The 25581-nt window shown below is 38.6% G+C and overlaps 1 protein-coding gene across 7 annotated transcripts in view; it reads right to left on the reverse strand.

Moving 5' to 3' along the window:
• Positions 1-759: 759 nt before the first annotated feature.
• The window catches only part of LOC117430318 (DNA repair protein RAD51 homolog 4-like), a 45505-nt gene continuing 20683 nt past the window's right edge, over positions 760-25581 (reverse strand). For 2 of the 7 annotated variants that reach the window (XM_059001303.1, XM_059001304.1), the window contains 14 exons: positions 23850-23924; positions 19815-19954; positions 17706-17832; positions 17125-17232; positions 16671-16754; positions 16070-16222; positions 15503-15627; positions 14588-14681; positions 10156-10297; positions 4987-5072; positions 4465-4595; positions 2424-2508; positions 1817-1866; positions 760-1004 (listed from right to left, as the gene is read on the reverse strand). In XM_059001303.1, the coding sequence (XP_058857286.1) occupies positions 879-1004; positions 1817-1866; positions 2424-2508; positions 4465-4595; positions 4987-5072; positions 10156-10297; positions 14588-14681; positions 15503-15627; positions 16070-16222; positions 16671-16754; positions 17125-17232; positions 17706-17832; positions 19815-19954; positions 23850-23924 (1526 nt within the window). In that variant the 3' untranslated portion in view covers positions 760-878. Of the gene's footprint in view, positions 1005-1816; positions 1867-2423; positions 2509-4464; positions 4596-4986; positions 5132-10155; positions 10298-14587; positions 14682-15502; positions 15628-16069; positions 16223-16670; positions 16755-17124; positions 17233-17705; positions 17833-19814; positions 19955-23849; positions 23925-25581 lie in introns of those variants that run through there. The other 5 variants (XR_009308965.1, XM_059001307.1, XM_059001306.1 and 2 more) reach the window with 5 other exon arrangements.

A 25581-nucleotide genomic window follows, 5' to 3' on the forward strand; every position in this document is an offset into this window, starting at 1 on the left:
TAAATGCAATGATAATGTTTAGACTACAACCACCTTCTCAGAACTTGTAACCTGCCCCTTAAAACATCTGGTGGATAAAAGGGGCAGGTTACAGGTTACAGGTTACATCCACTAGGGGCACAGTGTTGCCGGGAACAGGTTAATGGCTATACTGCTAGATGGACTTGGGGGTTAGACATGATTCTAAGAGCTTTATTGAGGTCACAGGGGTGCTTTAAACTTCTTTAGTTTGAAAAAGTCACCAGATATGATGACACAGAAAATGAACAAGTTGGCAAACAAAGTGTCTTTTAAATGTAACTTTTTAATTTGCCCTATCCCTGCATGTCTTTATCCCTCAGAACAGATTCCTATCCTCTCCCTCTTTGGTGAGGATACTAAGCTGTATTCAAACAGTATTTATGCAGCATCAGTACTGGCCCAAGCCAATTGCCTCTTTGCACCCAGGACCTTGAGAGTGTATGTCGGCAATCTACCACTCAGGGACCCCTGCGCTGCCTGACTGTGTGACTCACCCTGCACACCACATGGCCGTACCTTTACTAGGGGAGACCCTCAGGGACCCCTGCGCTGCCTGACTGTGTGACTCACCCTGCACACCACGCGGCCGTACCTTTACTAGGGGAGACCCTCAAGGACCGCTGTGCTGCCTGACTGTGTGACTCACCCTATACACCATGCAGCTGTGCCTCTACCAGAGGAGACTCTTGGGGACCCCCACACTCCCCTGCTGCATATTTATCGAAACAAAAGAATAACTCTGCTTAAAAATCATGTATTTAAAAAACAAAGCAACATACTTATAGGTAATACACATTTCTAAAGGCTACTGTCCCTGGGTCTGCAGACAGAGGGCTTGCTTCATGGAGTCGCAGGAGCTATTCATACTGCAGGTCTGTGACATGAGTACGAATGAAGGACATCATACTTGGGACGTTGCTATAGTAACCCATGAAGTTGTTTTTTCCGCAGACCAGATCCTTCCCATAGCTGACAATGCCAATCTGGGAAAGAAATATTCCATGAGGTTATATTTTAAATACAGACATACTAAAATAAACAGAGTAAGTTCAATGACAAACATTTTGACTAAGTAGTTTCAATGTTGAGTTTTGATGGACAAACTTGATGGGTGATATGGACTCCCAATTGATAAAGTGTGAATGATCTCTTTAAAAGTTCCATTCAAATGATTGTAGCTAAAAAAAAATAATTCCACAAATCCTACCAGGTGTGCAGTTCCATTCATTATATAATATACCTCCCCAACCCTTCAACAGCTTCTTTCCGGTCAATAACCAACCAGCTGCTTCCCCCATTGACTGATATGCTTTCAGCCAGTAATATGACCCAGGAAGTGAAGGCAGAGAAAATTGAAACATGCTTTTAAAGTGGTACCGGACTTCATGTTTTCAAATGAAAATATATGTCTGCTGAAACGTGTGTTTCAATACTGCACATTGAGAGCTGTGTCACTGATAGGTAAGATGAACGGAATGATTTTGTTAGCTGCAGTTCCTTTAAGAGCAAAGTGCTTGCGCTCATTTGGCACACAGTATAAGTTTCAGAGACGGTCACCAATATGATCCCATTTTTTTACTGTACACCCAGTTCATTGAACCAGTATTGCTGCTTTTTATCAAAACTGTGCTGCCTCTTATCTTTGAAAATATGTGTGCTTTGCTATCAATTACAATATAAAATACAGACTGCTTGCTCAAGGCCACATTTGTAACTTAAAATGAGTGAGTTTCAACTATACATGATATAAAACAGAAGAGTGAATCTAAAGCAGGTTCATATTTCAGAAATCTACCTGAATCCATTGATCCTTTCTCTTCATCACAAACGCCCCCCCAGAGTCACCTAGATTGAAAACAAAAACATTATAGAAATCCCAGCAGATGGAAGACAGAATGTAAGATCCTTTTAAATATATTGACTTATCCCAAGCCTTCACTCTTGTGGTTTATCTGATCACCAGCCCTTAATGAAAAGTTATTGAGAATATCATATTCTGGGGATTAGGGGTGTCTGTCTGTTCAATGACAAACATTTTGACTAAAAGTCTTTCTCAATGTCTTCAGAGAAAGACTTCCAGTCGAAAGGATTGTGATTTAATTTCTTAAGTGTCTTTTAGATTTTTTTTTTTAAAACTATTTATTAATATTTTAATATGTTATATGTTAAATTTTAAAATATAGTGCACAAACAGCAAAGTCTTCTGAAACACTACATTCACGTGTTTATTTTGTTTTTACACTTATTAATATTGTTTTTAAAGTGACGACTAGGAGACTTATTTGATTATTTTTACCTTAACTATTCAAATTAGTAGTCGTTCTACACCTAGTTTGCAGTTGCTAATTATCAGAATAAAACAATGGTTGAGAGTTTCAGAGTGTGTGAGCAGATCCACTGACCTTTACAGGAATCACTGTTTTCTCCTCTGGCACAGAACATTCGTTCGGTGAGCGTGTGTGTGGTTTTAGGGCACTGAGCGCGGGGCTGAGAACAGAAACCAGAATAGTTTGGCTAGTGCTGTATTGTCCCCTGCAGTAATTCCCTACTTGCTCCTTGTCTCTTTGCTACTGTGGTGACCAGAATTGGACTCAGTATTCCATGCACTAAACAGCGATAATGTGTTTACCACGCAGTAAGCCTCTTTACGTGTGCTTTGTACACCTGCTGTATTCACTAAGCAGTGAAAAGTAACCTAACGTGTGGTAAACAATGCCTGGAAAAAGTACTGTGTCGAGTCATTTAAATATAATTAATGATGGAAATGTATGCACATTAAATAAAAAATGCCGCGAGGGAGGTATTTGATTTGCAAGCCTTTATTCACTAAAGAGTACTAACATTTGTAGGTCCTCAACACGTGTTAAAAACACTGTGTTTGAAAACCAGGCAGTGTATACTTTGACAATATTCAGTAAATAAGGCAGACCACTGGTGATACTGTATCGCAGAAGCAGGGACCATAGAAACACCCTAACTGCCAATCCATCCAACCATATTTTAGAGATCGCCCTAATATAAGTACACGTTTAGGAAAGTTGATATTAGCCTACAGAACACGTTTTTCCACGCTGTAAACCTACTGGATTTAGTTACATAATTATGTTGCATGTAACGTTAATTTTAAAAAATATCGCCTGACAAAAGCAGACAATTGGCACTTTGAAACACAATTTCGGGATACATGTCATAATACTGTTATTTTAAATTCAATTTGGATTTGCAAATAACCAAGAAGAAAGTATTACTTCATGTTAACAATATGGATTTAATCTCTACTGTTCGGAGGGGTTGGGACCGCCTGTTGTTTTTTTTGTTTGTTTGTTTTTTGTTGTTTTGTTTTGTTTTGTATTTTTTGTTTTTTTTACCAAAGAGCGTAAATGTCTAAGTGTGCAGGAGAGCGAGAGGGTCGCACCAAGGAGGAGCTAATACCTAGAAAGAGACAAGAACATATTTGCCTTTATATGCCTTAAAGTTGCCTTCTTAATTCAAATCGATCTGTATTGTATGCTATTATTTGAATATGTTCTTAATCGCTACTGAATTTACTGTATTTTTTAATGGAATATTTAGTAACAACTCCAGTAAGTCGCTCTGGTTAAGGCGCGTCTGCTAAGAAAATAAACAAATAGTTTTTTGAATAATGAAAAGTTTACTGTTTCATTGTTCATTTTAGGTTACTCAAAAGCTGAATAAAGAAAACGGAAAAACAAATGGGTTCCTTGTTTGTTTTCCCTAGCCTATATTCAAGAGCTGAAAAACGAAAAAAGAACCAGTTCTTTTTTTTTTTTCAAAAAACAAACAGCATTTCATAACTCGTAGAGCATTCCGTAGGCTATTTGTTTTTCCCATGTACATTTTGCACTAAAAAGTCAGTTTATGATGACTGCATTTATTATAAGCTACTATAATAAACTGTGTGTAAAAACCTTTCAGAATTCTGCATGCAGAATACACCGCGCAGTGACAGCTTGCAAATGATTAATTTAGCTCGCTTTATTCGTGCATATTAATAGATTATTGAAGAGAGCGCACACGCCTTCCTTTTTGCGCGCAGTGTGGGTTTCCCTTGCCACGCAGTATTTCAGGTAACTTACCGCCGTTTAGTGCATGAGGCCCTAAGTGTGGTCCCACCAGTGCATTATACAACCTCATCATACTTTGATTTGTACTCTACACTTTTGGCTGTATACCCAAGCATTTGCTTTTCTAATTGCTTTCCCACACTGTATGGTTGCTGACAGCAATTTCAACATCAAGGTCTTAATTATAACAAATATATCACTGCAATGTGGACAATATGATATACAGCAAAGGTAATGTGTTTCTTTAATATAGTGCCTAGCATAGCAACATATTTTTAAAAAATGACTTGACTTTTAATTGAAATCAATACATAACCATATTAAGCATATGGGGAAAAAGAAATAATGTTAAACTCACATAGATGCTGACATTTGCATATAATAATTCATAGCTAGGTATATTACTCTGTCTGGACAGGCCCCACCCAGCTACATAGCCACTCAAATCTCTTCCACTGTCATAATATCCAGCGTTCGTCATTTTATTTTCTGTAAAAAGAAAGCATAAACATTGACTAGTTTTAAAGCAAACTGTGTACAGTACAATCAGCCTCTCTCATTGCAATTACTCTCATACTGGCTCTTATAAGTCTGTCTTGAGGTGCTTTGATCTGTCACTTTGAATCAGATTTCCTTTTGTCTTGCTGATCAGGCCAGCAACTGGAAGTGAAAAGCAGCTCCTGAGTTCACAGGAGTTTGCACATGCTTTCTCATGGTTATACAATACATTCATCATAGTTTAGCTTGGTTCGTCATGTTTAATATACTTTACCATACCTATCTGGGCTTTACAATGCTTACAATGGGCTTTACAATGCTTTCTTACCCTTTGCTATGCTTTTAGTATGGGACACTTTTATAAGGGAAGGCAAAAGAATACCTTGATAGCTACATGTGTCTTGCCAGACTCCTACCGGCGATGGGATCAGGTTTTGAACATCTTGTGTACAGGGGAGGCAGACTCGCCTGGGAAAAACACAGTGTCTCAGCTGATCAGAACACTCCCCCCAAATCTCTGAGCACATCTAAAGACGTAACAATACAATAATCCTAATAAATGAAGCAAATCTCTCCAGTACAGCTGTCAGTTAATCACAGTTAACTCCCTCTCCCCTCACCTCCACCCCCCTCCCCTCACCTCCACCCCCCTTCGTTCTAGGGATGGATTGAAATTGACTACTTACCAGACATGAAAAGTACAACAGTGATCGGGAAACTTAAGAGGTATTTCGCTGTGCATGAGATTGCACAACAGCTGATGACAGACAATACTAGGCAGTTCACGAGCAGAGAATTCAGGGAATTTGCGCACACGTGGGACTTTGAACATGTCACAAGTAGCTCTCTGTACCCGCAATCAAATGGTTTGGCAGAGCGGGCAGTGCGCTCTGCTAAACATCTCCTTGAAAAATGCTTGCGTGACGGATCAGACATCTATGCTGCTTTGCTTAACCTGTACAACCTGCCTAGAGAAGGTCTACCCTCACCAGCACAGAGGATGTTTTCCAGACGCACTAGAACCATGATTCCTGTGGTCAAAAGCTTGCTGCGACCAAAAGTGGAAACCCACGTGAAAGATGCTCTTGCAAAGAAGAGACGGAGGTGAAGAATACTACGACCGCAATGCTCGGAAACTCATTGAAACCAGGCCAAGTGATCAGAATGCAAACAGCAAGAGGTTATGACAAACTAGCTGAGCACCACAACCCAACAGCTACTACGCTGACGTGGATGGCAAAACCTATGTGAGGAACAGGCATCACCTGTTACTTGTGCCGGAGACCTACCGACCCAGTGCTGCCCCAGTGGAAGCAACAAGTCCATAGTCTGCGTCTTCCGTGACAAAGCAGATGACATCTCAGCCTGTGACCAACACTGCACCCTCCAAGGCAAACATGCAGACAGAAGGATTGCTAAGTGTTTCGCACCATGTGGATGCTCGCCAAGACAGTCCCCAGGATCAACAGCCCTTCGTGATTATGTGCTCAGGGAGGGTGAGCAAGACAAGCTCTAAGTTCAAGGACTTTGTGACTTGATGTACTGCTGTGCGATATCAGACTTCATGCATGTTGGGGAGGGAAAAAAATAAATACAAATTAAAAACTGTGGTTGTAGTGCTAGGACACTAGCTTCTTATTTGACAAATTTACAGTTGTTTTGTTTATTTTCTATTCTTGTTGTTATACCCTCAGTTCATACTTTGCAGTCGCAAACAGGTATCTTCTAGTCATGGATGTTTGGGATACTTGCATGTTGGATTAACGATTCGGGTCAGATTGATTTTGAATAAAAGCTTAAATTTAGGATTTTTGCTTTTTGTACTGTGTTTTAATTCTTAAATGAATAGGATAAAGCAAAGGCAGAATACTACATAAATGAAAAGAACAGGTACATGTAATTCTACTTTTATTCACAATCTCATCTCATTAACTTACTCTAGCAGTTTGTCGTTCATTTTTACTGTCCTTTCACTATAACAAACCCCTTGATATAATGAACAAAAGGCTTGGACCGCAACAGGTTCGTTATAGCGAGGGTGTACTGTAATTCTCAAATATACTATTTTGTAATTAATGCTGTTTATTTTAATGACTCCGGGCTTGCTATTTTCAGATACCAAAGCTGATTGTGTCAGACCAATAAAACAAGAGACCTGAACCAAGAAATCCGTCTCCAGTCTGCTTTGTATGGGGCCTGCAGTGCGAGAAGGGGTAACACACACGCAGCTAAAAAAAAAAAAAAAAAAAAGTTCATCGCAGAGTAGGCTACAGAAAAGACATGCTATGACCTGCATGCAAGATCAGCTCAGCCAATAGCCATGGGACAGACTTCGGATTCAGAGCATGAAATACTGCAGACGGGTACCAGTGAGGTCTAATTATGCACAAATAACGCCACATTAATAAGGATATTTCAATTAGAAACTGAATGTGTCTTGTGATTCGTAAAGCTAGCGGCTAGTAATTAGTGAGAGATTGCATGTTGCTATCTGTGTTGTTGTTTTTTTCAGTTAGTGTAATTTTTTTTAATGATAGTACAATGGCACGCCGGGGCAAGAAATGAGTCCAGCCCTTTAGCTGCTACTGATTGAAATACTGTAGGAATGGGTAGCGAGTGGATTATACCGCCAATGCAGACTCCACTAGAGGAAGTTAAGAAGGAGGTAACATTTACTATCCCAGACATTAACACTGCTGCATCATCAGGTGAATTGTGCACTTTAGGGTTTAAAATGGCAGATATTAAGGATGATAAACAGTCTTCTCCACCCTTCTTCACATCTAATTCACTAGAGTCCGACTAGTGAAATGGGGGGCCAGGGAGTTTCTGGGGAGTTGTTATCACAAATAATTGTGCAGTTGGGGCAACACATTGGTGTTGCAATTGCTTTCCAGTTAGTTAACAATAGATTCATTGAAGATGTGAAGTCTCCAAAGTATGTCAGCTCACATGCTCCTAACTATGGCAGTTCAAATGAAAACAGCGGTAGTGTTGGCCATGCTAAGTCACAAACACTTGATTTGTCTAATGTTAACCTGGTTGTGAAATCTGATGTGAAGGAACCACCAATGTTCTGTGGTGATGGAACTGATAAATGTAATGTTTATGAGTGATAAGTAATAATGCAAAACTATCTGCTGAAAAAAGGTTTTGATGTGAAAGTGCACTCATTTATGGAAAAAAAAACTATGGGCAAAGCTAAAGATGTGAAAATTGCAATCAGAAATAACAATGTAGATTTGCAAACAAATCCTGAAGCTATCTTTGGCATACTGAAAATGATTTTCGTTTTGGAGGCAGTGTCACACAGTGTGTGCTTTTTATTAAGACAAAAGAGTTGACTTCATTGCGGAGGTGGCATCCCGTGCGTACAGACCAGGATGTTGACAGTGTGTGTTTATATTATGTTTTTTTATTATTATTATTTGGTATCCAGGGGCCAGGTTCGTTATAGCCAAGGTTCATTATAATGAAGGGCGTTATAGCTAGGCTATACTGTACAACCGAATGCCACAGGGCCTGTGTAATTCTCCAGGGTCTTTCATGAGAATAATGGCCTCTATCTTTGGTGACCAGAACTACACCAGCTTGTTATGTTACCTTGATGATCTGCTGGTATTCACACCCAGTGAATAAATAGCTCTTCAGGAGGTTGGAAATGGTGTTTAGCTGTCTTCAGAACCATGGCCTCAAGTTGGCTCCAAAGAAATGCTACTTTATGCGACAGCAGCTAAAACTTTTAGGGCATGTGGTTGCTGAAGAGGGCGTGGCCACCAACCCAGACAAGGTAGCAGTCATAGCTAATCTTACTGAGAAGGACTTAATGGTGGAAGATGGCCGCACACCTTCGTCTAAGAAAATCAGGTCTGTGCTAGGAATGTTTAATTATTACAATAATTTTATTGAGGGGTTCTCCACAAAAGCTAGATCACTGTTGACTTCTGAACAAGGTTTGCAGCGTCGTTCCAAAAGAACCAGACTTAAGAAGTGGAGTCCTGGAGATTGGAGTGTGGAGTGCCAACAGGCTTTCTTCAGTTTAAAAGAGGCTCTCTTGCAAACTGTAGTTTTGGCTCATCCAGATTTTGAGAAGCCTTTCATTCTGTTAGTTGATGCCTCCTCTTATGAGCCAAATAGCAGAGGGAGAACAGAAGGCTAGGCCAGTAGTAAATCTTTAAAATAGGGCTCAGACCAGATATCCTGCACACCGCCTTGAGTTTCTTGCCTTGAAATGGTTAGTATGCGACAAATTGAGTCATTGTTGAGGGGCAGAACTTTCACAATATGGACCGACAATAACCCTCTGACTTACTAACAAAGCTTAAACTTGACGCCTGTGAGTAGCAGTGGGTTTCGAGACTTGCCCCATATAATTGCTTTAAACATCATCATCCTCACACTGCTAAAAAAAACACTCTGAAGACGGAAGTTGTTTAAAGATGGTGCTCACATCACAAATTGTTTTTTGTCACATTGCCATCACATTGCCATTAACAGCACTCTTTGTAAGATCTTGTGTGATTTCAATTGAAGTAGAGTTAAATGCCATTTAATCTGCCATTTTGTGGTTTTATTACTATGCAACCAAAGCAAAGGATTTTAGGTAGTGGTCCGCTTTGAAGTAGCAAGCATGTCCGAGAATGAGATTAAAAATAACAGAGGGGGTTAACCTGCAGTGGAGAGTGACTGTGTCCCAAAGGCAGCACTTCCCCTGACACAGTTCACACAGGATGAAGTAACTGAACTGGCAGCTACATTAAAAACACGGCAAGCTCAATTTGGGATTATTATTATTTATTTATTTATTTATTTATTTATTTATTTATTAATGAAAAAGGCGAACCAGTTGAAGATGGTGCGGCTATGTGTATGGCCTGAATTGTCAATCATTCACTTTCACATCTGGAAATATTAAACAGTAGCTTAATATACTCCTAACTAAATACATGAGATCATTTAAAATACTTTAAAACAGAGGGAGTTTTTTTACGTGGTAACATTAATGCATAGGAAATGATCTGAAACCAGTTGAGCCTTACCAAAATAAACATGTGTTGTATTCAAATAAAAATAAATGTTTACTTTCATATGTAATGCAAAAAAGAAAGTGCACTCATTTGAATACATAAAGTAGAATCAACATTTCAATAATCTTAGAATTAAAAGAATTCAATAATCGAGCAGTGTGGAGTAGTGGTTAGGGCTCTGGACTCTTGACTGGAGGGTTGTGGGTTCAATCCCAGGTGGGGGACACTGCTGCTGTACCCTTGAGCAAGGTACTTTACCTAGATTGCTCCAGTAAAAACCCAACTGTATAAATGGGTAATTGTATGTAAAAATAATGTGATATCTTCTAACAATTGTAAGTCGCCCTGGATAAGGATGTCTGCTAAGAAATAAAAATACATTTTTACTGCCATATGTAATGCAAAAAAAAAAAGATGTGAACTCATTTAAATAACATAAAGTAGATTAGTACATTTCAATAATCTTTGAATTAAAATGTTTCAATAATCGAAAACTGTAATTTTGATATGGTGGCAAGACATACCTTACTGTGTCGCTGTAGGAGATCTCCTGGGCCAGCTCCAACAAGGCCATGTCATAATCATAGTCTTTGTTATACTGAGGGTGAAGAATGAGCTGTTTCACCCCTATTGTTTTCGCAGAGGACATATCCTTATTAATCATTCCTACAAGATAGAAGGGAGTGGTTTAAATTACTTGGGTTACAAAATAGAAAACCCATTCATAGTAACCCTGTCATGCCTGGGGTTGGAAAATTGTCAGAGCAGTGTCCTGGTTTACGGAGGTGCTGTAAAATACAATAAAAAAGTAATGTAAAAGAGCTAACTATTACAGTGCATAGAGTAGAATTACTGTCCAAGTATATTCAAGAATTGCAGTCATTTTAATTTAACTTTCTCCATTATACACAGATTTGACTGTAGATGTACCATACCCGAGAGACAAGTGTGTATTCACGCAACATTCTTGATTATAAATTTAGAAAATAAATCACATGACTTGGTGCCAGGCTGTGCATTCCAATTGACTTTAGGCAGACATGAGTTAATCATGTTGGATTACAGAATAGATAGGATTGTAGAAGGTACCATTAATATTAATGGGGATCGATGGTGAATTCTGCACAGTGCTGGTTTGTAGAGGGGATCGATGGTGAATTATGCACAGTGCTGGTTTGTAGAGGGTACCATTAATATCAATGGGGATCGATGGTGAATTCTGCACAGTGCTGGTTTGTAGAGGGTACCATTAATATCAATGGGGATTGATGAATAAATAAATGAATAATAATAATAATAATAATAATAATAATAATACATTTCCAGTTATGTATTGTTTCCATAGTACTGTACCATAGTGTTATATATGGAAGCAATAACACACTCCGGAGTGTGCAGCAGTTAGAAGGTACTGAAGGTATTGTTTTTCTGTGAAGTAAAACTACAAAAATAACATTGCGTCCCAACATGTTCTATACAGATTGGTATATGTGACACTGCACCTGTATATTTTACTCAAGCGCTCGGACTCTGAACATTTTATAGATACGCTGCATTCCCACAATGGTTTTACTCATTGAACAATTGGTGTTAAGGGGAGAGGTGTGGTTACCTAAGTGAGAGAGAGAGTGGGGGGAGTTTGAGACGGAGCTGACGGAGTGCAGGAGACTGTATCGTGAGCGGCGTGCGAAGGCGAAGGCAGGGAGCTGATTCTGTGGAGCCTGAAGCAGAGCTGCACCGAGTCAGTCCCAAACCTAACAGAGAAGCTCTGTTTCGTAGTGCTCTCAGCTTTGGGTTTTATAATGTTCTGGGGTGGTGACGGTCTATTCATTCTTACACTGGGGGTTTGGGAAACAGGTATCACAGGCCCTGCCAGTGTGTTTGTGTCTATTTAAGAATTAAGCATTTCAATTCATCTTTTCTTTTGTTCATTAACGTATTTATTTATTACTAAATGATTACAAAGAATTGCACTATTAAGTATTTGGTCATTTATTTATTATTTGCATGATGTTTTAGATTCTGGGAGGGGCATACAGTATATTGTGGTTAAGGTGGTAGCCTCATGGGATATTGTGACACCTCGTGTCCTGAAATAAGCGGTGTAGTTTTTGCTGTTCTCTTGTTGTATCAATGAATTCCATGTTATATAAAGTTATTTTTCCAGGCTTGTCTGTGGTGTTGTCTTGGTACTTTGTCCACCTAGTGGTCATGCTGGGTATTGCACAACTGCCTTTTTCAGGTTGGGGCCCTTAACTGGGCAGTAGCAGGAGTTTTTCTAACAATTTAGTTATTTATTTGCTTTGCTTGTTTGTTTTTTAAGTTTTTTCACAATTTCCAGTACAAGCACTGCTGTTTCTTATCTGATGAGGAGGTTGTGTGGTCCAGTGGTTAAAGACAAGGGCTTGTAACAAGGAGGTCCCCAGTTCAAATCCCACCTCAGCCACTAACTCATTGTGTGACCCTGAGCAAGTCACTTAACCTCCTTGTGCTCCGTCTTTCGGGTGAGACGTAGTTGTAAGTGACTCTGCAGCTGATGCATAGTTCACACACCCTAGTCTCTGTAAGTCGCCTTGGATAAAAGCGTCTGCTAAATAAACAAATAATAATAATGCGGTCGGTCCAGAATTTGTATGTATTTATTTTTATTCAAAATGTAGTGTAACATTACATTGTCCAGAACTGGCGGCAGATACTATCTTTAAAAGTAAGAAGTATGCACTTCACCATTTTCTTGAGCCGGATTTGTTGAATGCAAGTGTGAAGGTTTGTGTGATTTGTCATTTTACTGGATGTTGAGCTCCAGAACAAAGGGGAGAGTGTGATACATAGGGCTTGAATTATTCAGGATTTATTTTTTGTTGAGTTTGGGGGTGTTTGTTTTTTTGTTTTTTGTTATTATTTGGCGCTATGGAACTCAATAGCATAGAATAGCGCATGCCTTATCTGCGTGCGCCTTAAGGAAATGACACCCACAAGCTATGAAGCAAGGAGCTGAGCTAGAGGAAGCATGCAGGAGAAGCTAGCCTCTATCTGCACACAGAGCAAATGGAGGGGCTGCCAGGGCTGATGCACACAAGCTATGAAGCAAGGAGCTGAGCTAGAGGAAGCATGCAGGAGAAGCTAGCCTCTATCCTGCACACAGAGCAAGTGGAGGGGCTGCCAGGGCTGATGCACACAAGCTATGAAGCAAGGAGCTGAGCTAGAGGAAGCATGCAGGAGAAGCTAGCCTCTATCTGCACACACAGCAAATGGAGGGGCTGCCAGGGCTGATGCACACAAGCTATGAAGCAAGGAGCTGAGCTAGAGGAAGCATGCAGGAGAAGCTAGCCTCTATCCTGCACACAGAGCAAGTGGAGGGGCTGCCAGGGCTGATGCACACAAGCTATGAAGCAAGGAGCTGAGCTAGAGGAAGCGTGCAGGAGAAGCTAGCCTCTATCCTGCACACAGAGCAAGTGGAGGGGCTGCCAGGGCTGATGCACACAAGCTATGAAGCAAGGAGCTGAGCTAGAGGAAGCGTGCAGGAGAAGCTAGCCTCTATCTGCACACAGAGCAAGTGGAGGGGCTGCCAGGGCTGATGCACACAAGCTATGAAGCAAGGAGCTGAGCTAGAGGAAGCATGCAGGAGAAGCTAGCCTCTATCCTGCACACAGAGCAAGTGGAGGGGCTGCCAGGGCTGATGCACACAAGCTATGAAGCAAGGAGCTGAGCTAGAGGAAGCATGCAGGAGAAGCTAGCCTCTATCCTGCACACAGAGCAAGTGGAGGGGCTGCCAGGGCTGATGCACACAAGCTATGTTTCCATCAAACAAAGTTATTTTTTTTTTTCCATCAGCGCAGCACCACTGGGGCACTTAATTAAAACTTAATGAGACATATCATGTCAGATTGAGACATAAGAAAAAAGAAAAAAAAACATAATCATGTAATCAAAGAAACTACAAAATGATATCATAAAAGTCTACTGGAAGCAATAATAGTAGGACCGTATTTCATGTTAGATTTCGAAATGTCACATTTTTTGTTTTTCGTTAAGTATATGGAAAACTACAAAGCAGTATTTAATTCAATATGTTAACGTAACATTTAGTGAACGAGGCCAATTGTGTGATAGAAGTCCTGCACTGCTGACATCACAATCAAAAGGAACAGAAAAAAAACCTACAGAAACAGCCAAACAATAGTAAAGACAATATTTACTTGCAAGTTGCTTTCAAAACAAGTCAAATTTGGCTGGAAAACCGCCTGGCAGCACTGACAGTGATTCACCTAGATAAAAGGTTTCTGACAGTTTCTTCTCAACACTAGTCCTCCAGACTGTCTCAGCGCATCAGCTGAACTGAGGGACAGGCAGGCTTGATGCTTACTGGGTGTCACTCATAGTTAACACAAACAAAACTGTTTACTGCATTTTAATATATGCTGGTGTCTGCAATTAATGTAGGTTTACTTTATTACTTGTTGCACCACCTTTAAAATCTGATTTTTTTTTTCTTTCTACACTCTCTCTTTGTTAAGGTCCAAAAAAAGAGCAGAACTAAAGACCGGGGCTCTCACAGGCACTCTCGCTGGAGCCAACCACATCGAGATTGAGATTAAAAAAAAAACATTGCAAAGGAAATAGATTAACATTTTACATTTATACAAATGTATTTACTTTCCGACAGTGTTAGGCTGATGTATAATTAATGTCTAATTGACCTGTCGTTCTTAACCACCAGTAATGGTTGTGAAAATCACCTTTTTAAAAGCTGTTATATTAAACACACTTTGATCTTTATACAGTTAATTTAAGTTTTAAGAATGTGATGAGGCAAAAAGAGAAGCAACACAGAATTGGAAAACAAATAACATAAGAGAATAGTGAAGAGTTGAATGGAATATATTTGACTACATAATTGAACTGTAATAATATCTGTGCACTGTGCTCTTTATGTAAAGAAACAGTACTGCTTACCTAGACCCACAGTTATGGAAGTGGCGGGCAGGTCAGGACTGAAGCAGTGAGCCGCACTGAGAATCCATCTCCTGGAAATGATGGAGCCAGCACACTGAATGAACAGGGTGTGGAGAAAGTACAGCAAAGAATTGTGAGTAAGTATGGCTGCTATGATGGTTTTAGGGTCCTCTTTTAATGGGGACCCTTATGCTACGTCCATCTGTCTCACTCGACATGGTGAACAAGATAACTGCACAGATCCACACTTTTATTAAACACTCCTAGTCTCATTCCGAGGTTTCAGATTGGCTTTAATCCAATAAACTCTTGATTTTAAACAAATTTGTTCAGGGTTTCTTATCAGTTGCCAGTGTCTCTTACTTCACAGACACATGTAACACAGGCTAGATTGTCCATCTTGTCTATTGTTTAGTAATATGAGTTAGCACTATAGCTATTGTCAATCAAACTCCCTTTTGTTGGATAACCCCAACCCCAGTGCTGTGTGGGCGGTCTTAACAGGATACAGTTCAGTTACAAAACAGCAACGTCACCAAGTTTTTCTTCCTTAACATAATCAGTCTTATACAAATGCACACAAAAAGAAAACACCAAGTGCAATGCCTAATTGATAGCTCTCATCAGTCGACAATTCATGCCTTTTTTAGATAATGACACAAGCTGTTTCGTTCCAGTTAATGATACAAAACGTATTTGTCCTGTAGTAAACTACATGCATTTGTTTAAATGTAAAGGACAACTAAATGCTCAGCATTAAAACACTGTGCTTTCATAGGCAAACGTGAAACTCGGTTTATATCACGAATTATGCCTGCACGGCAATCATGAGATAAAGTGGGTTCATCTGTATATGCAAACATGCAAGTGGCTAACATTGAAACACCCCAAATATGAGTAAATTCCCAGTGTCACCTCATTGCCGACATAAACCTGCCAGGGCCAGTCCGCTTCGAGAGATTTCACTCCACCGAATATCCTGCCCACGCTGCGGTGCCGGATTTTCATCCGAACTCCGCATTTCGAGGAGGCTGCGTCATCTATACAAAATGACAAGGAGGTTTTAAATGTGCCCTTCTTCATGCTTCAAAAAAGTGTGAAAAGGGGTTCTTGATACATTGATTTACAAAGAAACACAAGAATGTTTACAAACGAGGAGGCCATTTCGCCCTCCAGTTCCTAGTAGCTGATTGATCTCAAAGCTCTGTCACGTCTTCAAGGACCCAGATGATTCTGTCTCAACAACATGACTGTGTGAAGAAGTGTCTCCTACCCTCTGAAGTGTCTCCTACTCTCTGAAGTGTCTCCTACCCTTTGAAGTGTCTGCTATCCTCTGAAGTGTCTACTATCCTCTGTCCTAAGTCCACTTAAATTTCCAACTGTGTCCTCTGGTCCTGCTTGCTGCACTTTAACTATTGGTTCAGGATAACTATGTCAAGAATGTATTTGCGTAATTATATTGTACTTCATCTTTCCACGCACCATCCCACTTGGACTCGCTGTACACCAGTCTCAGGGTGTCATAGCTGGGCAGGTAGAATGTGTACTGGCGCCCCCCTTCTTCCACATACTTTTGGGGGATTATACTCTCCAGCTGGACTCGGTCCACACTCCCCAGCCCTATAGCAAACACATCTGGGAATATAGACAGATGAGGGGGTCATGATCGGGGGTTTCAAACTAAACTTATTTAGGGAGGGACAAGCTCTATGCTTTTGAATTTAAAAAAATAAAATGTGAAAATAATTTCAAAACCTTATCTGTCATGTACTTCCATTCACTATATAGTGTGCACTCAAATGTGCAGTTTTGAAAGAAAAACAATGTCATAACAAAATGTATTTTCAGTTTCGAATATATCTGATACTGCACACGTTCTTTAACTAAACTAGTATCAAATGAAAATACATCTTTGCTATGACGTGTTTCTTTCAGAACTGCATATTTGAGACCTCTGTAGCTAATGGAAGATTTATGGAATCATTTTGTTAGCTACAGTTATTTAAAAGGTATTCCCTATTTGAAAATAAAGAATTTAAACAGAAGATCACCTTTTACCAAACCAGAATGACGTAATGCTTACCAAGATAAATGTCTGGCTCCGGGATGTGTTTCACAATCTCTTGCATCATTTTGGAGGGAGATGGCCCACTGCTATATTGTTTTGCTATAAAAGACCACATTAAAGAGCAACTAGGTATGGCTATGAAATTTCAGATCTTAACTAATGTATTCATGTTAACATTCATTAACATTTTCTATTTTAGTCATCACGTTCTTTGAAGACAGTCCTCAGCGGACCTGAGCGGCAATGTGAATAATCCCTTATTATTATTATTATCTTGAAAACATCTATCAGAGTCCTGTATTAGTGGCATGATAAATATAAGTGGTAGAAAAATCTGAATAATCTTAAAATACAGCAATCTGTGGCAGTGGCATACAAGCAATGCCTAGTGTAGATCAGCTGTAATAATAACCCCAGGGTTTCAGCTCTTACAGTTTCCAAGTATTTAACCCTGTGATGTGAAACTCACCAATCAGAAATATGGTCCATTTTACACGGTTAGCCTGTGCTCTCTGAACACTCTTCAGTACAGCATCCAGTGCTCTGTAAATATTAGTTCCATAGTGCTGTGAGAAACCTATCCACAAAGAAACAAGACAAGACCAATAACAGCAATCTTCATAGCAGCCAATTCACCTTGGCCATCTTGAGAAGGGAGCTATTAGTCATTTTCCACTTGTAACACACAATGCTGGATATGACAGTAAAAACAAGTTGGCCATCGCTCTCCTTTGAAAGACTAAGAATCTATTACAATATCACATTAACTAATGCACTTGCCTTGTTTATAATTCATTTCTGTTTCAGTTATCACACTCTAGTGACTTTTTAAAGACATTCAAAGCACCCCTGTAGCTCTCAGAATCATGTCTACTCTCTAAGTGCGTTGAGTACACCAGAGTGTAACCATTAACCTGTCCCCCTGCAACACTGTAATGGATTGAAGAAAAACCTAATTTGTGCTGCAGGTGAGAGGGTTAATGTTACACTCTGGTGTACTAATGCACTTTGAGGTTAGACATACAGTACAAAAGCAAGGTGATAGCTAACCTGAGTAATCGGTAGAGTCAGCCAGTGGATCTGGACGTCCTGTCATGGGGTTTTCCATCACGTCTATCTTTTCAGCTTTAAAGTTATCATAACAAATCACTTGAATTAAAACTTTGCGAGTCCAGATCTGCAACAGAGACCGTGAGAGACAGAAATAATTAGGATTCTTAAATAATTTTATTCTACAAAATTAATACATAAATAATTTAAATAAGACCACCAGATAATATAATATTATTAAACTTGTACAACCCATCTGTATTTGAAGACGGCAGCAGTGTGTCTGGAAGGTGAATTTGTGGAATCTCTAGCAATGTATTGTACTACAGTTTCTCTAGTGTTACAGAACACCCTGCTGTGTTTACAAGAAACGCATTACGTAACCTTTGCTGTGTCCCGTGTTGTGTGTATCGCAGCTTTATATTTTTAAACAACTCTTTTGAAACTTTTTTTTTTTTTTATGACACATCATGGGTTCTAAATCAGCTTGGCAATACATTTATTCGGGAGCATTTGCCAGGAGAGACAAATCTCTTGTAAGGATTTGTATCCACAGCACGCTCCCTCCTGCAACTAATGGTGGGTCTCTGTTACCATAATTTATAACATGTTTAAAATATTAAGAATTAGGAGCTCCTTTTTCTTTACACTACACACAGATTGAGTTACAGGTGCCCTGAAACTATGGAGACGGTCTGTTATAAGGAATCTACATTCTAAGCAACACCAACGATTTATCACGAGGTTCCTGCTAGGGTTTTGGGCTTCAAAGGAATTTAATTGTCCCCTGACAATAACAGTGATACAATTAAAAGATGTGATTCCTTTGAAATGCTAAACATGTCCCTCATAGACAGACAGACTGACACCACTTGTGTATTGAAGAGGTTAACTGTGTCAAAAATAGAGTAACAAACACAATCTGGTGGATAATGAAAATAGTGCTGCTGGAGATTTTTTCTATCGACTGACACGGAATTAAGGATATTTCTGGTTACTCTTAATTTTATGAATTCTTTTCTTTGAGGAATCTTTCATTTCCATGGTGCATCCAGAAATGATAGGATTCATTTGTTTAAATGGTGTGTGTGATGACATGTGAAATTAATCAATTGTTTGAACATATTTGGAATTCTTAGTATGATAGAATATATTAATGCTTTCTGAATGTTTTGAATATATTTCAAATTCTGATCAAATATATGATTAATAATGTTCTGAACACACTTCACTAATTACAAAATTAGTTATTTAAAAATCCTATGCTAATACTTTTAACCTACCTAATTTTGTAACATTGAAATTAACAAAAGTAATTTTACTTTTGAACTGAGTTGTCTGATTTTATTTTAGAATGTTAATTAAGCACTATTAAGCCAATGGGGAATATTGTTTAAAATATTAAATTAACTATATACAAGAACATAAAAAGAATATATTGAATTAAGTTGTTCTTGGTATTTTAATTAAATGTATTTACATTAACTGGTAAAAGGCAGATACTATTTTCTTTTGAGATACTATAATTAATTTAGATACTAACATATGTGTTTAACTTAATTCACCCTAGATAACGGATGCTAAGTTATAAATATCTGCTGCAACACACCGCTCATTTCAAGCACAGTATCAGCACTGTTGAAGAACGGAGCATGAACTGAATACACTGCGGCTTAGAAGAAAATGATCTTTCTCCTGGCAAACGTTGAAAAAGTAATTCCCTAGTTGATTTAATTATGATGTGTGAATACAAAAATATCAAAATAATCAGAAATCTGTTTACATTTTTTTCTGCAATACGGACAGCACAGAATACCGCAAAGGAAGTAATGTGTTTCATTTAAACAGTTTAGAAGTATGTTGATCTGTTTAGACCATAAACAGACACTTTTGAAAGAAAAAAAATCATCCTACATGCATATCAGTGACCATAAAAACATATTAAAATTATATTTTACAGATATCTGTCATTCAGAGTGAGAGAGGCCTAATACTAAATAGCAGAAAGGCATCCTTCAGAGCAGAATCATTGTCATTTCTTTTTCCAAACAAAAGAAAGCAAGGTGTTGTAAAGGGACAGAATGCAGCCGCCACTCCCCCCTCACCCACCACGTCAATAGTGCTGTCAATGAATTCCAGCCCCCGCTGAAAGTTGTACCAGCCGACAGTGACCGAGGAATCCAGCAGGAACAGGATGTGGTGAGTCGTGCCACTGAGGGGGTTGAGTTCCCTTTCGTTGGTTTTCTGCTCTGGAATATGCAGAGGGACTGTTAGACTGTTTCAAAGGGGCTGTAGCTAACTAAATAATTCTTACCTGTTGTGCCCTTCCATTTGTTATATAGGTCTCAAACATGAATATATATATATATATATATATATATATATATATATATATATATATATATATATATATATATATATATATAAACACATGTTGTCCAGGCTTGCTCTATACAAGATTATTGGTTTATACTGTATGAAACATTTTTGTTCTATTATTGTTCTCACTATTATTGTTCAATAAACGTTGCTTATTTTGTCTACATCAGTATTTTTTCCCGTATCTTTTGCAGTACATTCACAAATACATGCCCTACTGCTGATTAGCTTAGATTAGTTATCGTACAATGAAAACGATTATGCTATGTACAGAGTACTGGGGTGAGAATTGGCCCAAGCTAATGTTCACACTCCCAGAAGAGTACTGGGGTGAGAATTGGTCTGACAGGGTGAGGATTAGCCTAGGACAGAACTCACCCAGGGTGAGAATTAGCCTGGGGTGAGAATTAGCCTGTAACACAGGCACTGTTGCTGACAGTGCTGAGCCACTGAATGCCCAGTGTCAAGAGGCTTATGCAGGTGTGTGCTGGCAATGTGATTTAAATACACTACCTTTACAGTAAATACAAATACATAAAATGTGGATATATTATTTAATCGTAATTAAACCTCATGCATATGTATACACGTGTATCAATCAATACATAATACCCCTAACTCTGATATTATTGAAAACTGTGAACCAAATTTGAACAGATTATGATTCGTTTGTATCCTATAGCATAAAACAAGGCAGGCGGAAAGTTTATTAATGAAGATGCACCCTCAAAATGAGACTGAGCCAGTTGTGAGGTGGAGAAAGGGGAGATGGTGGGAGAATGAAGCAAGATGACAGTGTAAACTAAACTATCACCTGCCACTTTTACCAGCTCACACTGCTTATTTGGGAAATTAAAAAAAAAAATGTTTTACCTACCTACCCTATTTTTTTTACCGCGTAACCAGAACCACACTTTTTTTTTTTTTTTTGCCTTGAATAGAAAGGGAACCAATCTACTCAGAGAAAGGATCCTCAAGGAGGTTCAGAAGCATTTAAACTAGAAAGGGGGGAGAAATCAACAAAAAAACAGGGAGGGAGACTACATCAAAACAAGGGCAACAACTCAGGTAAGACAGCCATTAAATGTATTTATCTAAATGCTAGAAGTCTCAAAAACAAAATGTTAGAACTTGAAACTACTGCACTAACAAGTAACTACGATGTGATAGGTGTTACAGAAACTTGGTTATCCGAGAGTGATAGAGACAAATATAATATTAGTGGGTAGACACTGTATAGGAAAGACAGGCAGGACAGAAGAGACGGAGGGGTAGCGCTTTACATCAAAAATAGTCTTGAAGCACAGGTGTTAAATCTGGAAGAAAAAAACAACGCAGATTCAATATGGGTCAGAATAATGGACAAACATTCAAAGGGCATAATAAAAGGGGCATGCTATAGACCACCAAATTCATACACTGAGCAAAATAATCATATAAAATGGGAAAACCCGGTGGGGAGCACAACAGATGAAATTGAAATGGTAGAAATGACAAATGACTGCTTCCTAACGCAATTTGTGAAGGCACCAGCTAGAGGGGAGGCATGCCTTGAGTTAGTCTTTTCAAATAACAAAGACAGAATAAGGTCAGAGAACTGTTGGCAGACTCAGATCACAACATTTTCTCATTTTAAGTGCTTTTTAAAACCCCCAAAATAACAACTGAAGCTAAGGTTTACAATTTTAAAAAGGCAAAACTATGAAGGAATGAAACAGACAACAGAAGTAAATTGGAGTAAAATAGAGAAAACATCCACAGAAAAGGATGGCTATTTTTAAAAAATGTAGTACTAGAGGCGCATAACAAATACATCCCAAAAGTGAAAAAAAACAAAATGGCCAAAATGGTTTTATAGATCAATTAAAAAATATATACAGAGAAAAAGACACTTTACAGAGCATTTAAAAGGGACCAAGAACAAAGCACACAGAAAGAGTACTTGGAACTGCAAATGCAAGTCAAAAAGGAAGTTAGAAATGCCAAGAGAGAGATAGAAATGAGCACTGCCAAGGAGGCTAAAACCAATTACAAAAAGTTTTTCCAATATTACAACAGCAAAAAAACATTCAAGGAGGAAGTAAAATGTCTAAGAGATACAAATGGCAAAATCATAGATGAAGAGAAAAAAATAGCAAATATATTAAATTATTACTTTTCACAAGTTTTTACAATGGAGGATACAGACAACATGCCCCACATGTCGACCTGTTCCTATCCAGTTTTAAATAACTTTAGCATAACAGGGCAGAAATGTTAAAGGGACTAGGTGCTCTTAAAATAAACAAATCCCCTGGGCCGGGTGAGATCCTCCCAATAGTACTCAAAGAAATTAAATAAGTTATTTACAAACTGCTAACTAAGATCATGCAACAGTCTCTTGAGACAGGGGTTGTACCAACAGATTGGAGAATTGCAAACGTAATACCAATCCAGAAAAAGGGAGACAAAACCGAACCAGGTAATTACAGACCGATAAGCCTGACTTCTGAAATAACGGTGGAGGATGAGCACTCATTGTATATGAGACTTTTTCTTTTGTGCGCCTCGGAATATCGTTCCATCTTTTCTTAATCTCCTCCACCGTTCTTTTAATAATGCCTACACTCTAGAAGTAAAGGTTCTCGTTAGAACCTTGCTTTGCCACTGTGGGGAGACCTTTTTAGGTGCTTCCAATAACCTTTTTTACAAGGATTCTATATTCTCTATTTACAGACTTTCTGTTTTGTCATGTACAGTAAGCTATGAAACATGTATTGAAAATTGGAGTTTACAAAACAAAACGGTACCGGTATTATAAACCGTAATTTACAAACTGACTTGATCAGAAGGGTTAAAAAATGAGCTCCTTGCAAAATGTTATTAAATGTTTCTTTGTTCTTGAAAACAATGTCTCCTTCTTGCTGCAGACAAGTCTCCCACATCACCTTGTCTTGTATATAGCCTACTGTCTGACTGTGGCAAATTAACGCCTGCTTTTCAGAGTTCTGAAAATAATCAAGCAAATACGAGGCCCGCAATTACCAGCAGCTTTAATAAATTAGACAGAATATTTAACAGACCTAATTTGCAAAATCCCCTCCTAATTTTAGCGGTTTCGTTCAGAAACACCCCAGAATTACATATGCACATACAGAATTACATATGCATCAAGGGCTAAAGTGCACAGAATTTAGAACCCTCAGTGCCTGTTTTACGGTCATAAAACATGCGCAATCCAAGTCTGGGCCTCAGTGTTCTGTATGTTGTTCAGCACTGTGAGGTGTGATCGATGTTAAAATATTACATTGTTTAAAGATGGCACTCATAGATGCAGAGTAGGACAAATCACCTTTATATTTGCAAAAATGCACATATGAGCCTACATAGCATTCGATACACACAGAGAAAATTTGAATAAGGCAACAGACAATCCTTTCCGCTTGCACCACAAGAAGGCATTTTTGAGGTCTAGAAAGCTAGTGTTTGTATATCACAGTTCATCTAACAAACAGTGTCAACTCTTCCAAACCATGAAGGCAATGACTTTGAGTAAACACAATAATTCCAGTAAATCCAGTGTTTAATGCCATGACTTCACTGGTTTCACATGGGTTTGTTTGTTTTTATGTACTTTGGTTTGATTTGTAGAGTACACATTTTAATATGGTTGTCAGCCAGTGAACCTCCCAGCTACTGCTAAACTGTCTTGAACTTTGGACTGTAACCTGCCGCTTTATAATAAGTGAAGTGGCCAGAGAAGAGCTGTCAAGTAGCAGAACTCACCTGATTTGAAGATCTGGGATCTGACCATTTGTATTTCTTTCGTCAAGTCCTCTACATTGTCAAAGGTATACCAGCCTGTTAGAAGACAAAGATGATCAGTATATTTACACTAAGTATTCTGAATGCTTCCACATACAGTATGAGTATATGGATTCCACATATCAGGGGCGTTGAATTTCATTTAATACAAAAATATTCCCATAAATCTTACCTGTTTTGCACTTCCATTAGCTACATAGGTCTCAAATGTACAGTTTTTAAAGACGCACATGTGATAGCAAACCTGTATTTTCATTGTAAAACATCATATCTTGTACAGTAGACCCTGGCTAATACAGACACCGTTATGCCGTACATTTGGGTACGTCAGACACAATGTATGTCCCTGTGGCAATGTGCCCCGCCCCTGTGTGTATTTTTGTGTTTTATGTTGTATGTTGCGTGTGTTAATGTTGGTGTATTGTAGTTGGTACACGGGATATAATGTAGGTAATGAGCACGAGTGTTTAAAATGTATAATTGTATTTAGGCATAGGGATTGCACTTCACTTCACGTGCATTTAAAGTATTTAATATGTGAGCACAGAGTTGCACAGAATTAGTTCACGTGCTGGGATTCAAGTGAATAATTAATTAGTAATTGAATCCCGGCACAACAGTATATATAGATGCACAAAGCACTCACTCGGGGTTGTGTGTTCAGTGAGTGGAGAACGGGTGTTGAGAGGAGAAAATAAAACGTAAAGTAAATATAAGTTGCTGGGACTCACTGTGTTAGTTTGTCTGTTCATCCACTGTTTGTTTAAGTGTTAGTCAGTTTTGTTTGTCTATTTATTTTGGCCGCAAGTGCCGTGTCCTGTTTTCTGTTTCAACCTTTTATTTTACAATAAACATACTGAGCGTCGCAGCGACTCAGTTTAAACCCGAGTACTGCCTGTCTGTGTGTGATTCTTTCTGGCTTGAGTCCTGGAGGCACTGTTGTCCTGGTTCTGACACCCCGCACTCACATATTAAATACTTTAAATGCACGTGAAGTGAAGTGCAATCCCTGTGCCTAAATACAATTATACATTTTAAACACTCGTGCTCATTACCTACATTATATCCCGTGTACCAACTACAATACACCAACATTAACACACACAACATACAACATAAAACACAAAAATACACACGGGGGGGGCACATTGCCACAGTCCCCCAATAATATCCAACGGAGTGTGACGCTCAGTCACTGTGAATTGCATGATCCAAAGAGACACATAGACACAAAAGGATGTTATACTGACAGGACGAAAATTACTGGAAGAGCAGATAAGTTAGCTACTAAAAAGCTCAAATTAAGTACATGATGAAAAGAGGGCATACAGCTATGGGTTTTGCATCATCATATACAATTAACTAATTTTGCTTTATTGAATGAGTTTTGCTAGTTGAAAACTACTGAATAATGTTACGTTAACATATTGAATTGCATACCATTTTGTATTTTTCCATTTTTAAATCTAACATGAAATACTATATTATTATGGCTTCCGGTAGACTTTTGCAAGATCATTTTGTAGTTTCTTTGATTGCATGATGTTCATATAGTTTTTTTAAAAAATTCAATCCTAAAATTCTAGATCGGGCGAGAAGATTTCAAAAATAGTGATTGTTCGAAACACAAGATGTGGTTTTTAATTGCAAAGAAAATAAAGTTGAATTCATAGCAACAGAAAACAAAAGTAGC

This window comes from Acipenser ruthenus, chromosome 26, assembly GCF_902713425.1.
Source record: "Acipenser ruthenus chromosome 26, fAciRut3.2 maternal haplotype, whole genome shotgun sequence".
Taxonomy (NCBI): Eukaryota; Metazoa; Chordata; class Actinopteri; order Acipenseriformes; family Acipenseridae; genus Acipenser; species Acipenser ruthenus.